This window comes from Xiphophorus couchianus, chromosome 21 (assembly GCF_001444195.1).
Source record: "Xiphophorus couchianus chromosome 21, X_couchianus-1.0, whole genome shotgun sequence".
NCBI classification, from domain to species: domain Eukaryota; kingdom Metazoa; phylum Chordata; class Actinopteri; order Cyprinodontiformes; family Poeciliidae; genus Xiphophorus; species Xiphophorus couchianus.
In genome coordinates, this window is record NC_040248.1 from 4,691,958 (window position 1) to 4,709,116 (window position 17,159).

The window sequence follows — 17,159 nt, forward strand, 5'->3', positions numbered from 1 at the left end:
ATTAGCGTAGAAGTTGTTTTGGTCTTAATCTTTAAGAATAGCATCTGTTGATATCCTCCTTTATAACATAATAAATTATATTTGTCACTAAAAATCTAGATGTAAAAAAAACTTGTTTCCTTCCTCTCTTTTCTTAAATATCTTGTACCGTCACTTAAACTTAATATTTAAAAAAATCATGCTAGCAACATAGCATTTAGTTTTGAATGAAGAGAGGAAGTTAGGGGTGCGCTTGAGTAGACTCAGGAACTTTGTTCAGTAAAATTACCTTTATTAATTATATTCAACCTAACTACAACTAAAATCCATCATAGATTAAGTCTAAAATCATAGTTGCTGTTTTTCTAACTTCCTATGTTGGCTAGCTGTACTGCAGCGCTACAGCTAGCAATGTTAGCCCCTTAAAGTGATTGTCTTAGGCTTATGTTGGAGTAGTGATGCTTGGGAATTTTACTGCACTGCTTTTCTAGCTTCCTGTGCTACCTGGCTGTGCTGCAGTGTTAATGCTAGTGTACATTTAAACAATTCAGATCAGACCGTAAACGTTTTGCCGTTTAATTACTAGCTGAGGTTTTTCTGGCAGCAGCACAGCGTTGACCTGGGAGAGAAATTAAGGAGCAGTAGCTTTAAATTTAAATCTAATTTCACCACAAATCTCGTTTTAACAAAACATAAATCTCATTTCATTAATAAAAGAAAGTTTCTCATTTAATGACGTATATCTGTCTTGTTTCAATGAGCTACTGCTCCTGGATTTATTTTCTTTCTCCAGCTGTTAAATGCTTCTATACACCATTTTGCATCCAAACAGGAAAAATAAAAGATTACAAATTAGGACTTTTTGACATTGTCATTGAATTTTTCATCGCAGTAAATATCTTAAATTTTTCCAAATTGTGCTTGATGAGAGCTTTATACATATATCTTTATCGCTAACTCTAGCTAATACATGAAAACAGCAGGTGAAGCTTCGTCTTATAGCTATGTGATAATAAGAGCAAATTTAGCTAACTATTTAGCTAGGTGGTGTATTAAAATCTCTAAATATTATGTAAATGCATTACAAATGTGGCCAAAATGCATATTATTGTTCCTAAGCCAGTTGTGTCCAAACATTTTGGCATAGCGGCCAAAGAAATATCAAGTTGAAACTACTCCAGGGGCCACACTTCTACTTAAAATCACAAAAACTATTGTATTTTTAATTTTTACTTGCTAAATAAACAAACTAGGCGCATAATATTTAAATGAAATATGCAAAGCAGTCAGATATCTGCAGCTCTTTGCAGCTTTGCCAGATTAAAAATTATCAACCATATGCTAAACTTTTCATCTTTTTTGTATCTTTTTAGCCACAAGATCTTGCTTTATCAAACAAGTCTCCATTTTAGTAAAACCCTGGTGAATAATTTGTGTTGCACATTACATTTTCCATTTTAAGATTTTAATTGTATCTTTTTTTGACCAGCCTAGCTGGTCAAAATGTACAAATGTCACCAACATTGATTTTAAATGTGGATCCGCATCAACTGTCTGAACTGGCTAACCAATTTCAGGCAAGGGCCGCCCAAAATTGTTCTCAGGGCCACAAATGGCCCTCAACCCGCACTTTGGACACTCCTGTACTAAGAAGTGAGTTCATGAACAGTCACAATAGAGAGAGAGTGACAAAAACTAGGGTATTAGGTAATATTTTTTGTCATTATTGTAATTAATAGAATCTGTAACATCTTTAAAATAACTAAAATCATCCAGTTGTATTATATTTATTGAACTTCATGTTGCTTTAAGGTGAAGGATCTTCGCGTCCCTGTTCAGTTCTCCACAACCTTTCCTGATTTTCAGTACCTTGGACAGCGCTAATTATTCTCTCTCCTGTAACATTTCCTGTTTTTAGAAAAACCGGAGCTCTGCAAATCACTTATATGAGCTAAAACATTTAATATTTGTTATTTTAGGCATGCAGGGGAAAACAAACTAGGTCATCAGCAGATTAAACAACAGCCTGTTGGGATTCATCCGGATTTTCACCCCCATTCCTGAAGCAGACTCAGATTTTACACCTATATAATCATATGCTTTTACCACTGGCGCGCCAATAAAAAGCTTTATGAAGCGACCGAGCATTGACGCGTAACTGACACGTCACGCATTGACAGGTAATCCCGCCAATTGAAGCGATGACGCACCGTAGTTTGACAACTTCACCTTTAAAAGTCACAATAAAGACTCCGTCTATCAGACATATTGAACCATAAACCGGATTGAAACGTAAAGAAACGCGTTCAGGGTTCAACCAGGAGGAGTTTCTTACGTCCTCGTCCTCGCAGCGGCGGCGGCGCTGCGGCTGGAGCCGGGCTCGCTGGCTCTCCGCCGGCCTGTCCCCCGGGTCGCCGGCCCGTCCCAGGAGGCGGCTCGCCTCCGGGGGCTCGGGGAAGGTTTTGTTGGTGTTGATCTGACCGCTGAATCTCTGGTACAGAGACGCCATGTCGGACAGTTTACAGCTCAAGCGGGAGGAGGAAAAAAAAAAAAAAAGAAGAAAAGTTGGGGAAGTGGAGCTGCTCTACTTCAGCAGGCTGGAGGAGAGAAAAAAAAATTAGATTCCGGGATTTTAAGGAGTCAAAACACGCACCTCTATGCTTCCTTCCTGGTAGAGACGCTGTCTTTCTAACACTTTACAGATAAAATAAAATAAAATACAAGCGATGAGAAATTCAGCATGTGTAAAAGAAAATCCCGATCAGGAAAGACAAACTGAGCGGGATCTCATCCCCGTCCTCCTGCGCTGTGGCTGAGGAAAAGTGACCTCCAGGGACTAATGGCTGTCTGCTGTAAGCACAGCAGGGACACAACCTTCACACTTTAGATTGGAAAGGTTTACACTCCAAACTTATCATGACTGTGCACTTTGAGGAGTTAACACGTCTCCATTAGTTTCTTTTCTTTTTGGGTCAGCGGAGGAGCTGTTGGGAGAGCAACACTGCCCCCTTGTGGCTGAAACAGCAAACTGCCGCGGGTTATTCACAAAGGGAACAACAAAACAAGGTCAATCCCACGCAGAAAGACACAGAAAAATGATCATAATCTATTTTATGTTGATTATATTTAATATTTTAAAGATGTTATCGTTGATATCTGTGGCCAGGCTTTAAATATGAAACCATAAAAATTCAGAAAGAGGGAGAAATGAAGCTACTGTGCATTCATCCATCCATCAGTCAAAATAAATCTTTCAGTTTCTTGATCAGTCCATCCATCCAAACTAAGTCATCTTCACATCCATCAACAGACTTCAAAATATAACAAGCCCCATTTGAACAATTTGTTATGTTTTACTTAATATTCAGATATTTATGTAAAATCTCAGTTTATTCAACATCTGGTAAATAAAGTGACTTAGCAGTTAAAAGAAAAGCTCAAGAAATTAAAAGAAAAGTGGTACCTACTTGTTAAACTTGTGCAGATAAAAAATGTAAAAAAGAAATAAGAAAAATAATGTAAAAAAGGAAGAAAAAAAAGAGTAAGTAAGGGGAAAAAAATAAAATAAAAGACAAGAGATAAAAATTTTAGGATTTATGGAGACTTCTTTTAGCATCTTGCGGTTTGTTTTCAGAGTAAACTGTCTTTCATGTCCTCCATTTTAAGGTTTTAATAAAGTCAAATGCTGAAATCTAATACTTTTAATGCCTTTTTAATCCTTTTCCAGACTCATTAGTTTCCTTTCTGGATGCCTCAGACAGATGTTGCAGCGTTCCCTCTCACTTTAACAGCCTCTTTAAAGTCTGACATTATCCATAAAAGCGTCTGTTCCTACTGACGAAGCCAAAAACTCGCGCTGAGTCGGGGAAAAAGAGTTCAAGTACTTCTCTCTTCCTGGCTGGAATCAGATCCAGAATGAGAGGAACTCATCCTCCGGGTGATTCGTGAATTATTTAAATACAGTTTAATGTTATTTTTACTTTTTATTTACATTTTGGTGACATTCTATGCTTTATAAATTTAAGAGTAATGGCTTTTAGGGCTGTTTTTGTTCAGGTAACCTTTATAAATGAGATTTTAAATGTTGAATATTTCCTGGTTGAGGTATTGAAAGTAATGACTGAGTATAATGAGTTTAATTGCTACATTGTTGTAATAATGCGGACCTGAAATGATTCACCTCAGTCTGAAAAGAATGTGGATGCCAAACTTATTCGTCACCAGGAAATGCATTTTTTAAAATTACATGTCACAAAAAAAGTTTTAAAATGTTTATTTTTGCTGTTTCAGTATAGAAACCAACATTAAACATCCATTTGTCAGAATCTAACAGAAAAACAAGCATTTATGTGTTTCTCATTTAAGTAAGAGTACTTCAACATATTTTTACTCAAGTAAAAGTAAAAAGTATCTGTAAAAGAAATTACGAGTAAAAAAGTATTCGGTAAAAAGTCTACTCAAGTACTGAGTGACTGATCAATTTATCATTTAATATTTAAAAATAACCGATGGCAATATTTCATATAATTAAAGTAAGAAAAAATAATCAATCAGGCAAAATAAATGTTTCCAAATCAGTTTCTTTCAATAAAAAACTGATTAAACTTTAACAAAACTGCAGGTGTGTCTGTGTCTGGTGAATTTTTGGTTAAAACATATTTGTTTTTCATTCAGTGAGTAAGAAAATCTAGAAATTTTACTCAAGAGTAGAGATACTTCATAATAAAGTTACTAAAGTAAGAGTAAAAGTACTCCTAAAAGTACATTTTGTCAAATCAGTTACTCAAGTAAATGTAATTTTAAACTCTGGTAATGACTTGTCATTTGTAATGTCTAAAAAAGGTGAAAATGTTGCAGAAAATGGGAGTTTAGTTGTTAATTGTGTAATTTTTGGACTAACAGGGAGAAATGGATTTCCTGATCACTGCTTCCTGTTTGGATGAAAGACGCGTGCTGCGTCGGGGCAGCAGAGGGCAGAGCGGCTCGCTTTAATACCCCGGCTGTGACGCTCCTTCACCCAGCAGACCTCACAGGACAACACAGCAGCTTCACCTGCTTTAAGGGAAACTTTTCCACTGATTCAGAAGATGCTAATCACTCTAAAACCCAATCATTACCAGGAATCATCCTGTTTATCATTCTGCTTTTCTCCCACGTCTAACTACACATGCAGTTTGACAGAAATTAAAGCTCTAAAAGAGCAATCAGGCGCCTCTATCAGGAGAGTTGAGTTTCGATGTGTCTGTGCGTCCCAGGCTGTCAGGCCGGCTTATGATGGATCGCCTCTCATTTCGTCCAAAGCTGCATTTATCCTGCAACACGTCTCAGGAGAGCCGCGCTCTCGAAATCCATTCCTCCTCCATAAAAACCGAGGCGTTACAGAAGCAGCACAGAGGTGACGGAGTGAGCTGCCACAGTCCAGAACACTTTGAAAAATAACTAATATTAAGAACAAATACAGCCACTGGCAGAAGGTTTCCACTGGGGGCAATTAATCCAAACCACTATCATCCCAGCAACCAGGAAACCGGACGGGTTAAACAGCAATAAATGAAAAATAATTAAAGGAAACAATGTGTGTGACATTTCCATTAAAGCTTCAGTAACTTTTTATACGAGATAAAATGTGAGAAATATTAAGCTCCTCTGACAGCATTCAATCAGAAACAACCAATCAGCACCAGGAGGAGGGTCTTGGCGCTGTCAATCATCCTTGCGTACATGCTCACTCCCGTCCTCTTCCTCCAGTACAGCTATGAATGCTAAAGCTAGTTAGCATTTATTTTCCACAACTCTGATTGGCTGAGACAAAGGAGGCTAAAGGTGTTAGCTTCTGTGCTAAGACGTTTTCCTCAATGCATTTTAAGGTATATTTAGTGCATAAACTATTAAATTAGTCAACTATAAGCATTCCTAGGAAATTCTTAAAGTATAAATTGCTACATTTATTGGTCAATAATTGCAACAAATCTGAGTTTCAGAAGAATAAAACCTGTAATCTGAGCAAATAGCCAAACAAATCGCGACATACACTAAGAATACTGAAATATTCTTAGTATATACAGCTCTGGAAAAAATTAAGAGACCACTTAAAATGACCAGTTTATCTGATTTTAATTTTTATAGGTACATGTTTGAGTAAAATGAACATTGTTCTTTTATTCTATGAACTTCTGACAACATGTCTCTGAATTTAAGCAAAAAATTTATTATTTGCAGGACATGAGAAATGGTGAAAATAATAAAACAGAGGCAGAGCTTTCAGACCTGAAATAATGAAAAGAAAACACGTTTATGTTCATTTACAAACAACAATACTAATGTTTTAACTCAGAAAGTGTTCAGAAATCAATATTAGGTCTCTTTTTCTCCAGAGCTGCATTTCTTCATGTGTTTGGCTATGAACTCAGATTACAGGTTGGATTTTCTCTTCTTTTTTTTTCCCTGTAAGAGATTACGCTACTGCAATAAAAGATGAATATTTTAAATCTTTTTATGAACATTTACAGGATGTGTCAATAGTTCTGGAGGGATTTGTGCTTAAAGCAGAGAAAAGAAGGAAATGACTGCAGTTGAATACCAGAGAAGGAGTTTGACCTTGCCTTGTTAGAAGTAAATCCCTCTTATTGAAGCTGTGACGGGCTCGGGCATTCGCAGCGGGAGCAAAGGTCACGGCGAGGGCGAGGAAGAGCCAGAACTTCTGAATTTCTATCGCGGCGTCGCAACCCCTCTCTGCTGCAGTCCATCTCCAGCCGAGACGAGCGTCATAAAGCTCCAGCTTCAATCGCCGGCTCCGCAGAGGGCCGATCAATCCGGCCATTACTCGGGATGCCCGGGTGTGCTTTGCCACCAGAGAACCCAATTTGCAACTGCAGCGGTTTTACACACCCTGACATCTGCTCCCGAGCCGCGGCAAGTTGTCGCAGCAGCAGTTTTAAAAAGTGGAGCGTCTGATTGATTTAAAAGCCCCACGTTTTTCAGGGAAGCAGCAGAATACGTTTCAGCTTTAGATTAAAAGCCTTTTAGCGAATGTGTTGGCTCCTGTGTGTGGGTGTGTGTTTGTGGCTGCCGGCCTGGGGGCTTGTTGTGAATGACGGGGGGAGATTGAAGGTGCTGGAGCCTGACGCTGTTGGAGTTAAAATTAAATGGACAAATTAATAGGTGCTGTCACTTTGCTGGTGCAAACCACCAACTCGCCTCGGCACCAATCCGACTGCAACACCTCGGGTTTGATCGACACCCCCATCTGTCCTCTAATGGGGGATGGGGGTTGTTTTCTCTCTCCCCGGCTTGCCTTCATAGCATTGCCAAGGAGATATATTACAAAAATGACAGAATACAAGTAGTAAAAAGTTTCAAGTCACAATATTTTACGCATGCTCCAGCTTTACGATGCAGAATTCCTCTGCAAGGCGATGTGAAGCGTGGAAAATTGAGTCAAAATCTCATTTGAAATGGGCGAGATTAAGTCCACGGGAAATTTAAAGAGGCGGCGCGAGAAGCAGAGGAGCAAAATGTTTTCAAGCTGCAACTTCCAGCACACAGACACTGAAAAAAAACTAAATATTACTAAGATTTTAGTCCATTTTCTAGTAAGATATCTTACTAATTACTAATATGAGCTTATTTTCACTCAATAATTCCTTAAAATTGATTAAAAAATGTTATTTCTTCTATGAATTCAAGAAAGACACTTGTCAAACTCAAGGCTTGGGGGCCGAATGTGGTCCGCCGTAGCTGTTTATGTGGCCCTCTAGTCTCCAAATTACATCAATAAATCCCTACAGTTTTTTGCCAATCCTCAAAATTCACACAAAATCAACAAACCTCCGAATTTATTTTTTATTTTACTGCAAATGTTTCTCAAAATTGACCAAACACATTGGGTTTGAGTGACTGCTGCCTCAGCCTGACCTGATGTCAAGTTATAGTCCATGATCAATAAGACAATTAATAAAAAGTCACATTTAACATCAGATTCATCACATATCAAAAATACAAATATTCTTAAATTAGCACCACAAAATCTGTAATTTCGATTGCAACAATCAAAATTCTGGATGGACTAAAATGTTCAGTATTATTTAATTTAAAGGAACACTTATTGAATGCAGAAACAAACAGCTATTTATTGATATTTAATGGATTTTATCAATACATTTTTGATACTTTCTGGCACAACCGTCCCTTTAAGAACTCTCAGATTTTTGATTTGGCCCAAAATGAAACCAAGTTTGATATAAAACAATATTCGTTTTTAAACTAAAGTCAAGAAATACAATTATTTTTCATAAATATTTGCTTAATTATGCTTAATGTGTTTTCCTGAAATAGTTTCAGTTCAACTTTAAATGTTATTATTGTTACTATTTAACAATAAACTAAGTATTGGCAGAGCTTAGTGTTATTTTTATATTCAGGTGGTGAACTAAAATTAACTTGTAATCTAACTTAGTTACTTTCCAAATCAAGTAATCCTACATATTGAAGGAGTAATCAGTAACTTAGAATTAGTGAAATAATCTGTACTTTTCTACCAACATTAAGGAATTATTGACGTAAAACAAGCTCTGAGTTGTGTGAAAAGTTGCTTGTAAGCTAGTTTTTCAAATGAACTATTTTGCACTAGAAACTAGACAAAAATTATTTGGTTAGATTTTGTGTTTTTGCAGAGTTTAGAACATTTATATATATAAAGGGTTAGAGGGACAAGATGTGAGGCTGCAGGGGAGAAGAAGAAGAAATGCCTCTCAGTTATCTCCTGCTCCTCTGTTGACTTGGATCCTATTTCCCAGACAGGGCCAAGCAGAATAATTTCACGTATGGCGGTCCAAGTAAGGAGGGGGAAAAAAACTCTGTTTGCTGAGGGTTGATTTGTCATTCTGGCAGCTCGGCAATAACCCAACAAAGTCCAGCAGCGGGGACAGAAAAAAAGGAAGAGAGAAAGAAAGTGGGTGAAAATTCAGAGTGCCAAAGCAGCAGCCGCCGTACGAGCGTGATAAATTTTTTTAAAATAAAAAGAAGTCACAAACCACTGAGTCGTTTCAGACAATAAAAGCCAGTCAGATGAAACGGTTTTATTTGTAGCTCGACTGAATAATAAAACACAAAGTTCAGTTCAGTTTTCAAAAATGATTTAAGAAGCAGTGAGAGTGGGAAAGACTTAAAGTTTGACGCAGAGAGAGCTGATGAATCTGAGCGCGACGCGGCTACACCGCTATGGAAGAAACAAACATGGCTGCTCTCCTAAACCAACAGGTCAGGCAAGAAGAGGAAGTGGTAACTCTGGAGGAGCTGCAGAGATCCAGAGTCACAAATCTGCTCTTTGTGAAAGCAGAAGTTTTAGGTACGTTCCAGGCACATAGTGTCATTTTATAGCAAAATCAAGTAGCTACATTACCTTCAGTTGTTAGAAAAATGCTCTAAATATAAAAATGTGACTTTAAAAAAAAAAAAAGACAACTTGAAATTGAGTTTCTGTTCCTTTAAGAAGCTTCTGCTCTTTCCAACACTCCCCTTTCAAGAAGTTATCACAAAATGTTTTCTATATAAAGCTGTTGGACTGAGAAACCTGCTGGAAACTACATACATTTCCAACAGGTGTTTGCTAACTGCTGCTGCTGCTAGTCTAGAGGAGCTGTGCGGAAAGCGGTGAGAAATTCAAGGATTTCTCAAATGTGAATGAAAGAATCAAAGCAACACTTTGATCATAAAGATAACATAACATATGTAAAGCTCAAAAATGCTGATTTTATATAATACTGCCCTTTATAGGGGACAGGTACAATACAAACAGTTGTTGAGATTCCATTTCAAATGTGCACCAAATAATTTCTAAGACACAACCTTCCAATTATTTACATTAAATAAAAAACAAACCTAAAATCACACAAAAAAAGTTTGTAAACACAATAAGACATTAAAAATCGCTTACAAGAGATTATTATTTATATCTCATGACGTTAGCGACGTTAGAGTTTTTTTCAGCATGTCAGAAAACTCCTTATACTTTAGAGCGTTGTTTTTGGAAACCGAGGCACTTCCATCACTTTCAGTTTCTGTTTCCATTGAGTACATTTATTTTTGTAATTCCAATTTGTTCAATTTTATGGTCAATGGAAATGCAGCAATTGGAACCAACACAAACCAAACCAACTTGGTTTTTAAATTCTCATCCATGTTAATGCATGTGTCAAAATCAAAGCCCGGGGGATAAATCTGGCCCATCAGAGATGTTTATGTGGCCCTCTAGAGTCCAAATTACATCAATAAATCCCTCTAGTTCTTCATAAATCTGCAAAATGTATATAAAATCAACATTTCTGTCTGATTTTGCTGCAAATGTTCCTCAAAACTGGCCAGAAATATTGGGTTTAAGTGACTGCCTCCTCAGCCATGCTTGATGTCAAGTTGTAGAAACGGCAATTAATAAAAAGTCACATTTAACGTCACACATTAGCACAAATATTGCAAGTATTCCTTACAAATATTTATAAATTAGCATCACAAAAACAATCATGAAATCCTGGATGGACTGGTCAGTGTGAAAATATTTTCAATATTTCATGCTAAAACTGAATGCTGAAACAAACAGCAACTTATTACAGATTAATGAGTTTTAACAATACATTCTGGCACAACCGGCCCTTTAAGAACATTCAGATTTTTGATTTGGCCCAAAATAAAACTGAGTTTGACGCCCCTGCTTTAATGCTTATTAAGGTATTTTAGGTATTTTAACTATTAAAATATGCAGATATGGGTCTCTAGTATATCTGTGGTGACTTCAGCCATTTTGTACAAATACTCAAGTACTTTCCAGTTTGTAGTCGTGTTTATTGTCGAGGTTTTAACGTATTTTCTAACGCTACACTGAGAATTTTACCACTGAAGGACAAATTAAATACTTTTCTATTCTACTGACCGCAAACAAACACCGTTGTTATCATAAGTTCCCATTTAACAGAAACAAACTCACAACTTAATTAAATGTTTCTAATCAGCTCTCCTGACTGCAGCACGATGAGAACTTGTAACTACAGAAGCTAAACATTGCGACTGCATTATCTGAGCAACTTCGTAGCGTTCCTTTAATGGAAGAGTTTTAATTCTTCCTGATGAACAGTTAAAGTGAAGCGCCGCACTATCAAGGCTCTGTACGGTTACACTTTGAATTCAAACCAATTAAAACCTCAGATCAATTTGTTTTACTTGGCAACACTCCTCATATCCCAACAGAGTTCTTAATTTAGCCGTTTCTAACAATATTTGGCTGTTTGGAAAGCACACACCATATGGTTTCTCCTTATTAAACTGATTTAATGCTCTACCTGTGGCCTCATTAGGAAGGTTGTCCAAGACAAACATTTAAATGTATAGCTCTGCAGCTCTTTTTCTTACTGTATTTCTGCTTGTTTTGCAGCAGAGAACCACACACTGACACACACCAGAGCTCATTGTTAATGTGTCCCTTCAGACCTGCAAGACGTTTGCAGGCTGGCCAGAGGAACAAGAAAAGCAGAGTCTGAATGGGGAAAGAAATGAGAAAACAGAAGGTGGGACTTAAAAAGGATGAACCGTTCTAATAAATGAACGCGCCAAACCCATGACTGCATCGGGAAGACGAAAAGAAAAAGCAGAGTAATTACCTGATGGCTTTTTATGTTGTTTTCCTGCAGAATTCAGCACAAAAATAATCAATGCATTCAATCTAAAACTGGGCATTTCCCCAATCTTTCATTTTTGTTTTTGGCTCGGAAAGTTAAAAATGTTTTATGAATGACCACAAAGGTTGTAGAGGAAAGGTGCACATTTAATGCAATTATCGATTTCTTTGAGGAGAAGTAGGATTTAAATGTCATAGAGGAACTGGGCCAGAGACAAATGTCTGCAGAGAAAATTATTTATTCATGTTTCAGCCGTTGCAGTGTGTTGCAGTCAATCATCTGTCATTTCAAGAAGAATCGATACTAAACGTAGCTTTTCTCATTCTCCAGCACCAATCTGCCACTTAGAGCCGAAAAAGTGTTTTTCAATAACATTCTTACTTCCATCTGGACGGCATTAAAAGGCATTCCAACATCCTTCACTTGCGAAGACTCTCTGGTGTTTAAAGTGACAGATTTCCATCAGGGACGGTGCCGCACACGCTCCGAACCATTTTAATTTTACAGAGCGATTGGAATTAGACGCATTAGGTGGGAAATGGGACGTCTTCCTGTAGAGGAGCAGAGACGACTGCTATCTGCCTGAAGAGAACTTGGAGAGCCTGGTGTTAAATCTCAGCCCATCAAACATCCCAAACAGGCCCGGCGGCTGGTTTTTCAGCTCTAAATCTACCGATACGGCAGTAAAAAACGGCGACGCCAAAAACGGCACATAAAGGAAGAGAGCAATGGAGACGAGGCAAGGTCGCGGGCGACTCAAGGTTGTTGGCAAAAAACGTGCAGAAAAGTGGAATTTCACTGCAGTTTTTTCCACTTTAATGCTGATTCTCAGAGTTATGAGGTAGTTAAAAAACAAAGCCACCGAGTTAAAAGTTAAAGTCAATAACTGGCTCTTGATGGGGTAATTAAAACCTCCTCTGATGCTTCACGGGACAACGCTGTGGTTTGTAAATGTTGCTTGGCAGGAAAAGTTGTAAAAGAAGCATTTTTCAGTGTGAGCACCATATTTTACCCAGATTTGCATCAATATTCTCCAACATATGGTTGGTTATTAGATTGGTCGGTCACAGATGGCCAAAAGCTGGAACTAAATCCCTCTGTTTATATTTAAGCAGATATTGCCCTTATTTTTGTTTCTGACACAGCAAAAACACAAAATGTTTCCAAGTATTTTAGTCTACTTTTTTAGTGCAAATATTTTTATTTCACTTGAAATAAGACAAAACTAATTTACACCTAACTTTTCAGCAAGTTTTAAGAACTTTTTTAGATCAATATTTACTCATATTAATTAAAAGTGGTACTTATATTGGCATTTTTTCCACTTATAAGACAATTCTTATATCTTATACGTGAAAAAAATCTGCCAATGCTTTAAAAAATACTTGGTAAGATTTTGTGCTTTTGCAGTGTATGAAAGTTTAGTGCTTAGGAAATTTAATTATACTACTTTTTACACCAATGCAAAGGAAGGCAGATGTAGAGATTCTTAATTTGGGATGACTGGCGATCAGCCGATACTTTCATGTAAAATCGATCTTATCCTTCAAAGAAAAGATGAAAAAAAGCAATAAATTAAAGACTAATTGTAGTCTGGACAGCAATGCTCTAAATCTAAACCGCTCAACAACAAATTCCAACTTCTTATCTTTATAATCAGAGTTCGATGCACAAGGAGGAAACCGAATTAGAAAAGTGTGAAAACCAGATGAACAAACCGGTAGGTGCTCATATGCAAAAATTAAGTTAATATCCTGCAAGAAGAAATTAAATCCCATTTAAATCCCTTAAGAATGATACAAGCTCATTCTTAAGGAAATATTTAGCTATGCCAAGAATCTAAAACTGATTTTCTTTCAAAGATAAAATCTTTCTGCTTTCATTCCACATGGCTGGAAATGTTTCTCTGTAAAAATCAAAAGTCAATATAATCAAAAACCTGCAGAGATCTTAATGCTGGTTAAAGAACATGTTGACGTTTGGTCTGGGACGATGTTTTAAAAAAGGCTTTTAATATATTATTAACAGAGGCACTTGAGAATTTAAATGTAGGTCAATCATTTAAAAAATTAAAATCAGGATTAGCTACCAATTAGCTGGTAATTAATTGAATTATTTGAGTGAAACTCTGAGCTTTGCAAACTGGTCCTCACCACTTCACCTTAAAGTGTGTAAACATGCATTTTAAATTTATTTTACTGATAATTTTAGGCTTCTGACTGAAAAAACACAATCTTACCAAGTACTCAGATCTATTTTTAATATTCAGTTTTACACTTGAAACTGTTTTTTTTTTAGTTATAACAAATTTTTCCCATGTTATTAGTGAAATAATCTGCCAGTGGAACCAGTACTTTTGTTCCATCAATATTAAAGAATTACTGACTTAAAACAAGCTCTTAAATTTAGTTGAAAAGTTACTTGTAAGTTAGTTTTGTTTTATTTCAAGTTAACTAAGATATTTGCACTTGAAACTAGACATAAAAACTATGGTAGATTTTGTGTTTTTTGCAGTGCAGCATAAACAACAGATGGATGGATGAGTTTCAGACTTCAACCAGCTGTTTTAGTTTTATTCCAAACTTCATTTCTTGCCTCAGCATGAAAGTTTGCAGTAGATATAAACAACCTTTTCCAACAAATTACAAATAACTCCTATCTGAGCCGGGGCTGTTTTGTTTAATCTCCAAAATGTTCTGTTTTGCTGCACTGCTGCCTTTAATTATATCACCCACATTTTGCTCTGAAACACCTGGAGGTTTCTAAGTGTTGATTTCAGAGTCTGGTGATCAACCATGAAACATTTCCGACACATATCCTGCAAATAATCTGAAACCCAGCGAGGGATATATGACTAAATGTGCTGCAATAGTAAACCTGTGGCCCCTCCAAACACCCTTTGACCCAAGCGCTCCATCAAACCCGCGTATGAAACACTTTTAAGGGTTTGAGATAAAGACAGAAAAGATAAAGAGGAGGGAGAGTGATGCAATGGAAAACAGAGAGAGACGTTTATTTTATCCTGAGGTGCCTGGAGAAATGCCATGAGAGTTATGAAAAAAACCCCTCAGGGATTCAACTCTTGTTTGTTTCGTCATTGACACAACCCTCACATTGACAGCAAAAAGGAATCAGACTTTAAAGATTGATATCGTACATCGCAAAGAGAGTTCTGAACGCCTTACCATTTTGGAGGTGGTGGTGGGATCGATCCGCTGAGTAACAATTAGCATCGACATGACTGAAGTTGGAGAATGAAGCGCTCCGTTCCTCTGGTCTCCTATTCCTCAGTCACAGAAAGTCCTTAATGATCGAGACTCCAACCCGGAGTGGGAGGATTAGCGTAGCCTGAGACCCGACCCGCCAGCTGACTGCCGGAGTCTGAGCTCAGTTCCACGTTGGCCAATCAATCACGTACCGACACAGATTCAATGAGATACGCGTCGATCCATTCACCGGGATGGACTCAGGAAATCACTCTCTCCTGCAGCTGATCCGTCCCTCTGACCGCTGCAGACCTCTTCTCTGACTTTCCTCAGCTTCTCGATCTTTCTCATCAGCGATTACGAGGCTTATCAGTCAGTGTCTCCTCAAGATGTCATCTTCTCCAACTCTCACTTGTAGTGGCTGCGTCCAGCTTGTGTGTTTTGTCTGAACACTCCCTCCCACCAGACTCATTCTCAGTCTACTCCCTACCTTTCTCTCCTCTTACTCCTCCAGCGTGAGTCTGGCAGTATCTTTTCGTCAGGTTCTGCAGCCCAACTTAATTGGAGGTTCAAACGTAATCTGTTGGTTTGGCCATGAGAGAGACATCTGCCAGGAAGCGTGGCCAAACCTGGACTCTTTACATCTTCATCATCGCTTCAGTGAGATTAAGGTGTGCAGCAGTGTGTGTGTGTGTGTGTGTGTTTGGAGCAGGCAGGTGGGCAAAGAGACAAAAAAACAGGAGGGAGAGGACGGATACATGAACAGACGGGAAACAAAACCGTCTTTGCCAAGCTGTGCAAGAGAATGAACCGAAGAGAAGCAACTGTATATGGAAAAGTTGCTTCAGGAGTTTCAATGAGTTCATCATCATTTTAATCAATCTGTGTGATGGGATGCAATAAAGAGGCCACATATTAAAATGTCACTGACTGCCCTTCACAAATTAACCCGACCTCTTTGGAAAACTGACCAGAACCAATGGAAATCCATGTTGGGTTTATAGCAACACATCTGAAAAGTTTTCCACTAAACGTTTGGATCCATACGAGTTCAACTAAAATTTCTCAGTTCCAGTTAATATTGTTTAGAGGACAAGAGGAAGAAAAGTGGCAGCCATAGATGGCGATTTGTCACAAACACTGCAAAAACAAAACATTACCAAGCATGTCTGGGTTTCAGATGATGTAGGACGTAAATGCGCCCCGTTTACTTCTGTTGATCCAGCTTCAAAATGCCTAAAGTGTGCGTCGTGTACGGTTGTTCAATAGAGAGAAAGATGAACATTATTTTTGTGTTTCGAAGGTAGTTGGTCACAAGCGAGTTATTTTTTTTAAAAGTTGATCAACCATCTACTGCTAAAAGCAGGAGGTATGGAAACTAACAATGCCAGAGTTTGCAACGCCCACTTTCTAATAGGTAACGATCACATCATTTAAATTGTATTTTCAGATGTTTTATTGGACAGTTACTTAGATAAGCATTCACATGTAAGGTAAGATATATTGTTTTTGCTCCCCAGCTTGGTCGAACCATGTTTTTAATGGGGTTTCTTTAGATCGCTGCGAATGGTTGACTTAACGTTAACATACAACTAGAGCAGCGGATCCAAGCACATAGAAATTATATGGGTTAGCCTATTGTTAGCATTAGCGATAGCATTCTTATCATAGACTAATTACTTAAAATAGCACAACTCACTACTCACTACTCAGAAACAAGCCAATAACCATTTAATGCTTCTTTTGATCCTAGTGAGTTTGTTTTATTAGACAGAACAAACTCCTGCCTAAGCCCAGTAGCCGTTAGTGTAGCTCACTGCTAGCGGATGTTTAGTGTAATATGGAGCAGAAAGCTTAGCCCGTTGTTTCTCTCTACATCCAGTAGGTGGCGCAGGTTGCTACAATTGATAGTAGCCACACAGGCACACCCACTAGAAGGAAACGAACGCACCCAGTACAACACTTTCATTCTATTGGCTGAGAGGTTGCCAGGCGACGGTGGAGTTTTGTTCCAGAAGCAAGCAGAAAATGTTTCGTAAGCGAGCAGAGACAGTCTGAGTGTGAGGAGAAGTTTTGAGCACAAGCGTTACTAGTTTTGAGAAGACAGGCATGAAATCCTGCTTTCAAAATGAGCATGTAAGCAAAAGTATTAAAAGTTTTGAGAACAAAAGACATGAAATCCTGCTTTCAGCAGTAGAAATGAGCAGAAACTGAGCTGACATTCACCAATCATTTACTCCAATAACACCTTTAGGTATCTTCTGTTTGCACAATTACGAGGGCCTTGGAAACAGCCCGACACACGATG

At 37.9% G+C, this 17,159-nt stretch overlaps 1 protein-coding gene across 3 annotated transcripts in view; it reads right to left on the bottom strand.

Annotated features, from left to right (window-relative positions):
• The window catches only part of LOC114136861 (dipeptidyl aminopeptidase-like protein 6), a 266,529-nt gene that overhangs the window by 185,860 nt on the left and 63,510 nt on the right, over window positions 1-17,159 (bottom strand). The window contains exon 1 of one of the 3 annotated variants that reach the window (XM_028005230.1): window positions 14,831-15,272. The exons of the other annotated variants lie outside the window; for them this stretch is intronic. Within the exon in view, the coding sequence (XP_027861031.1) occupies window positions 14,831-14,884 (54 nt within the window). The 5' untranslated portion in view covers window positions 14,885-15,272. Of the gene's footprint in view, window positions 1-14,830; window positions 15,273-17,159 lie in introns of those variants that run through there. 3 annotated transcript variants of the gene reach the window in all.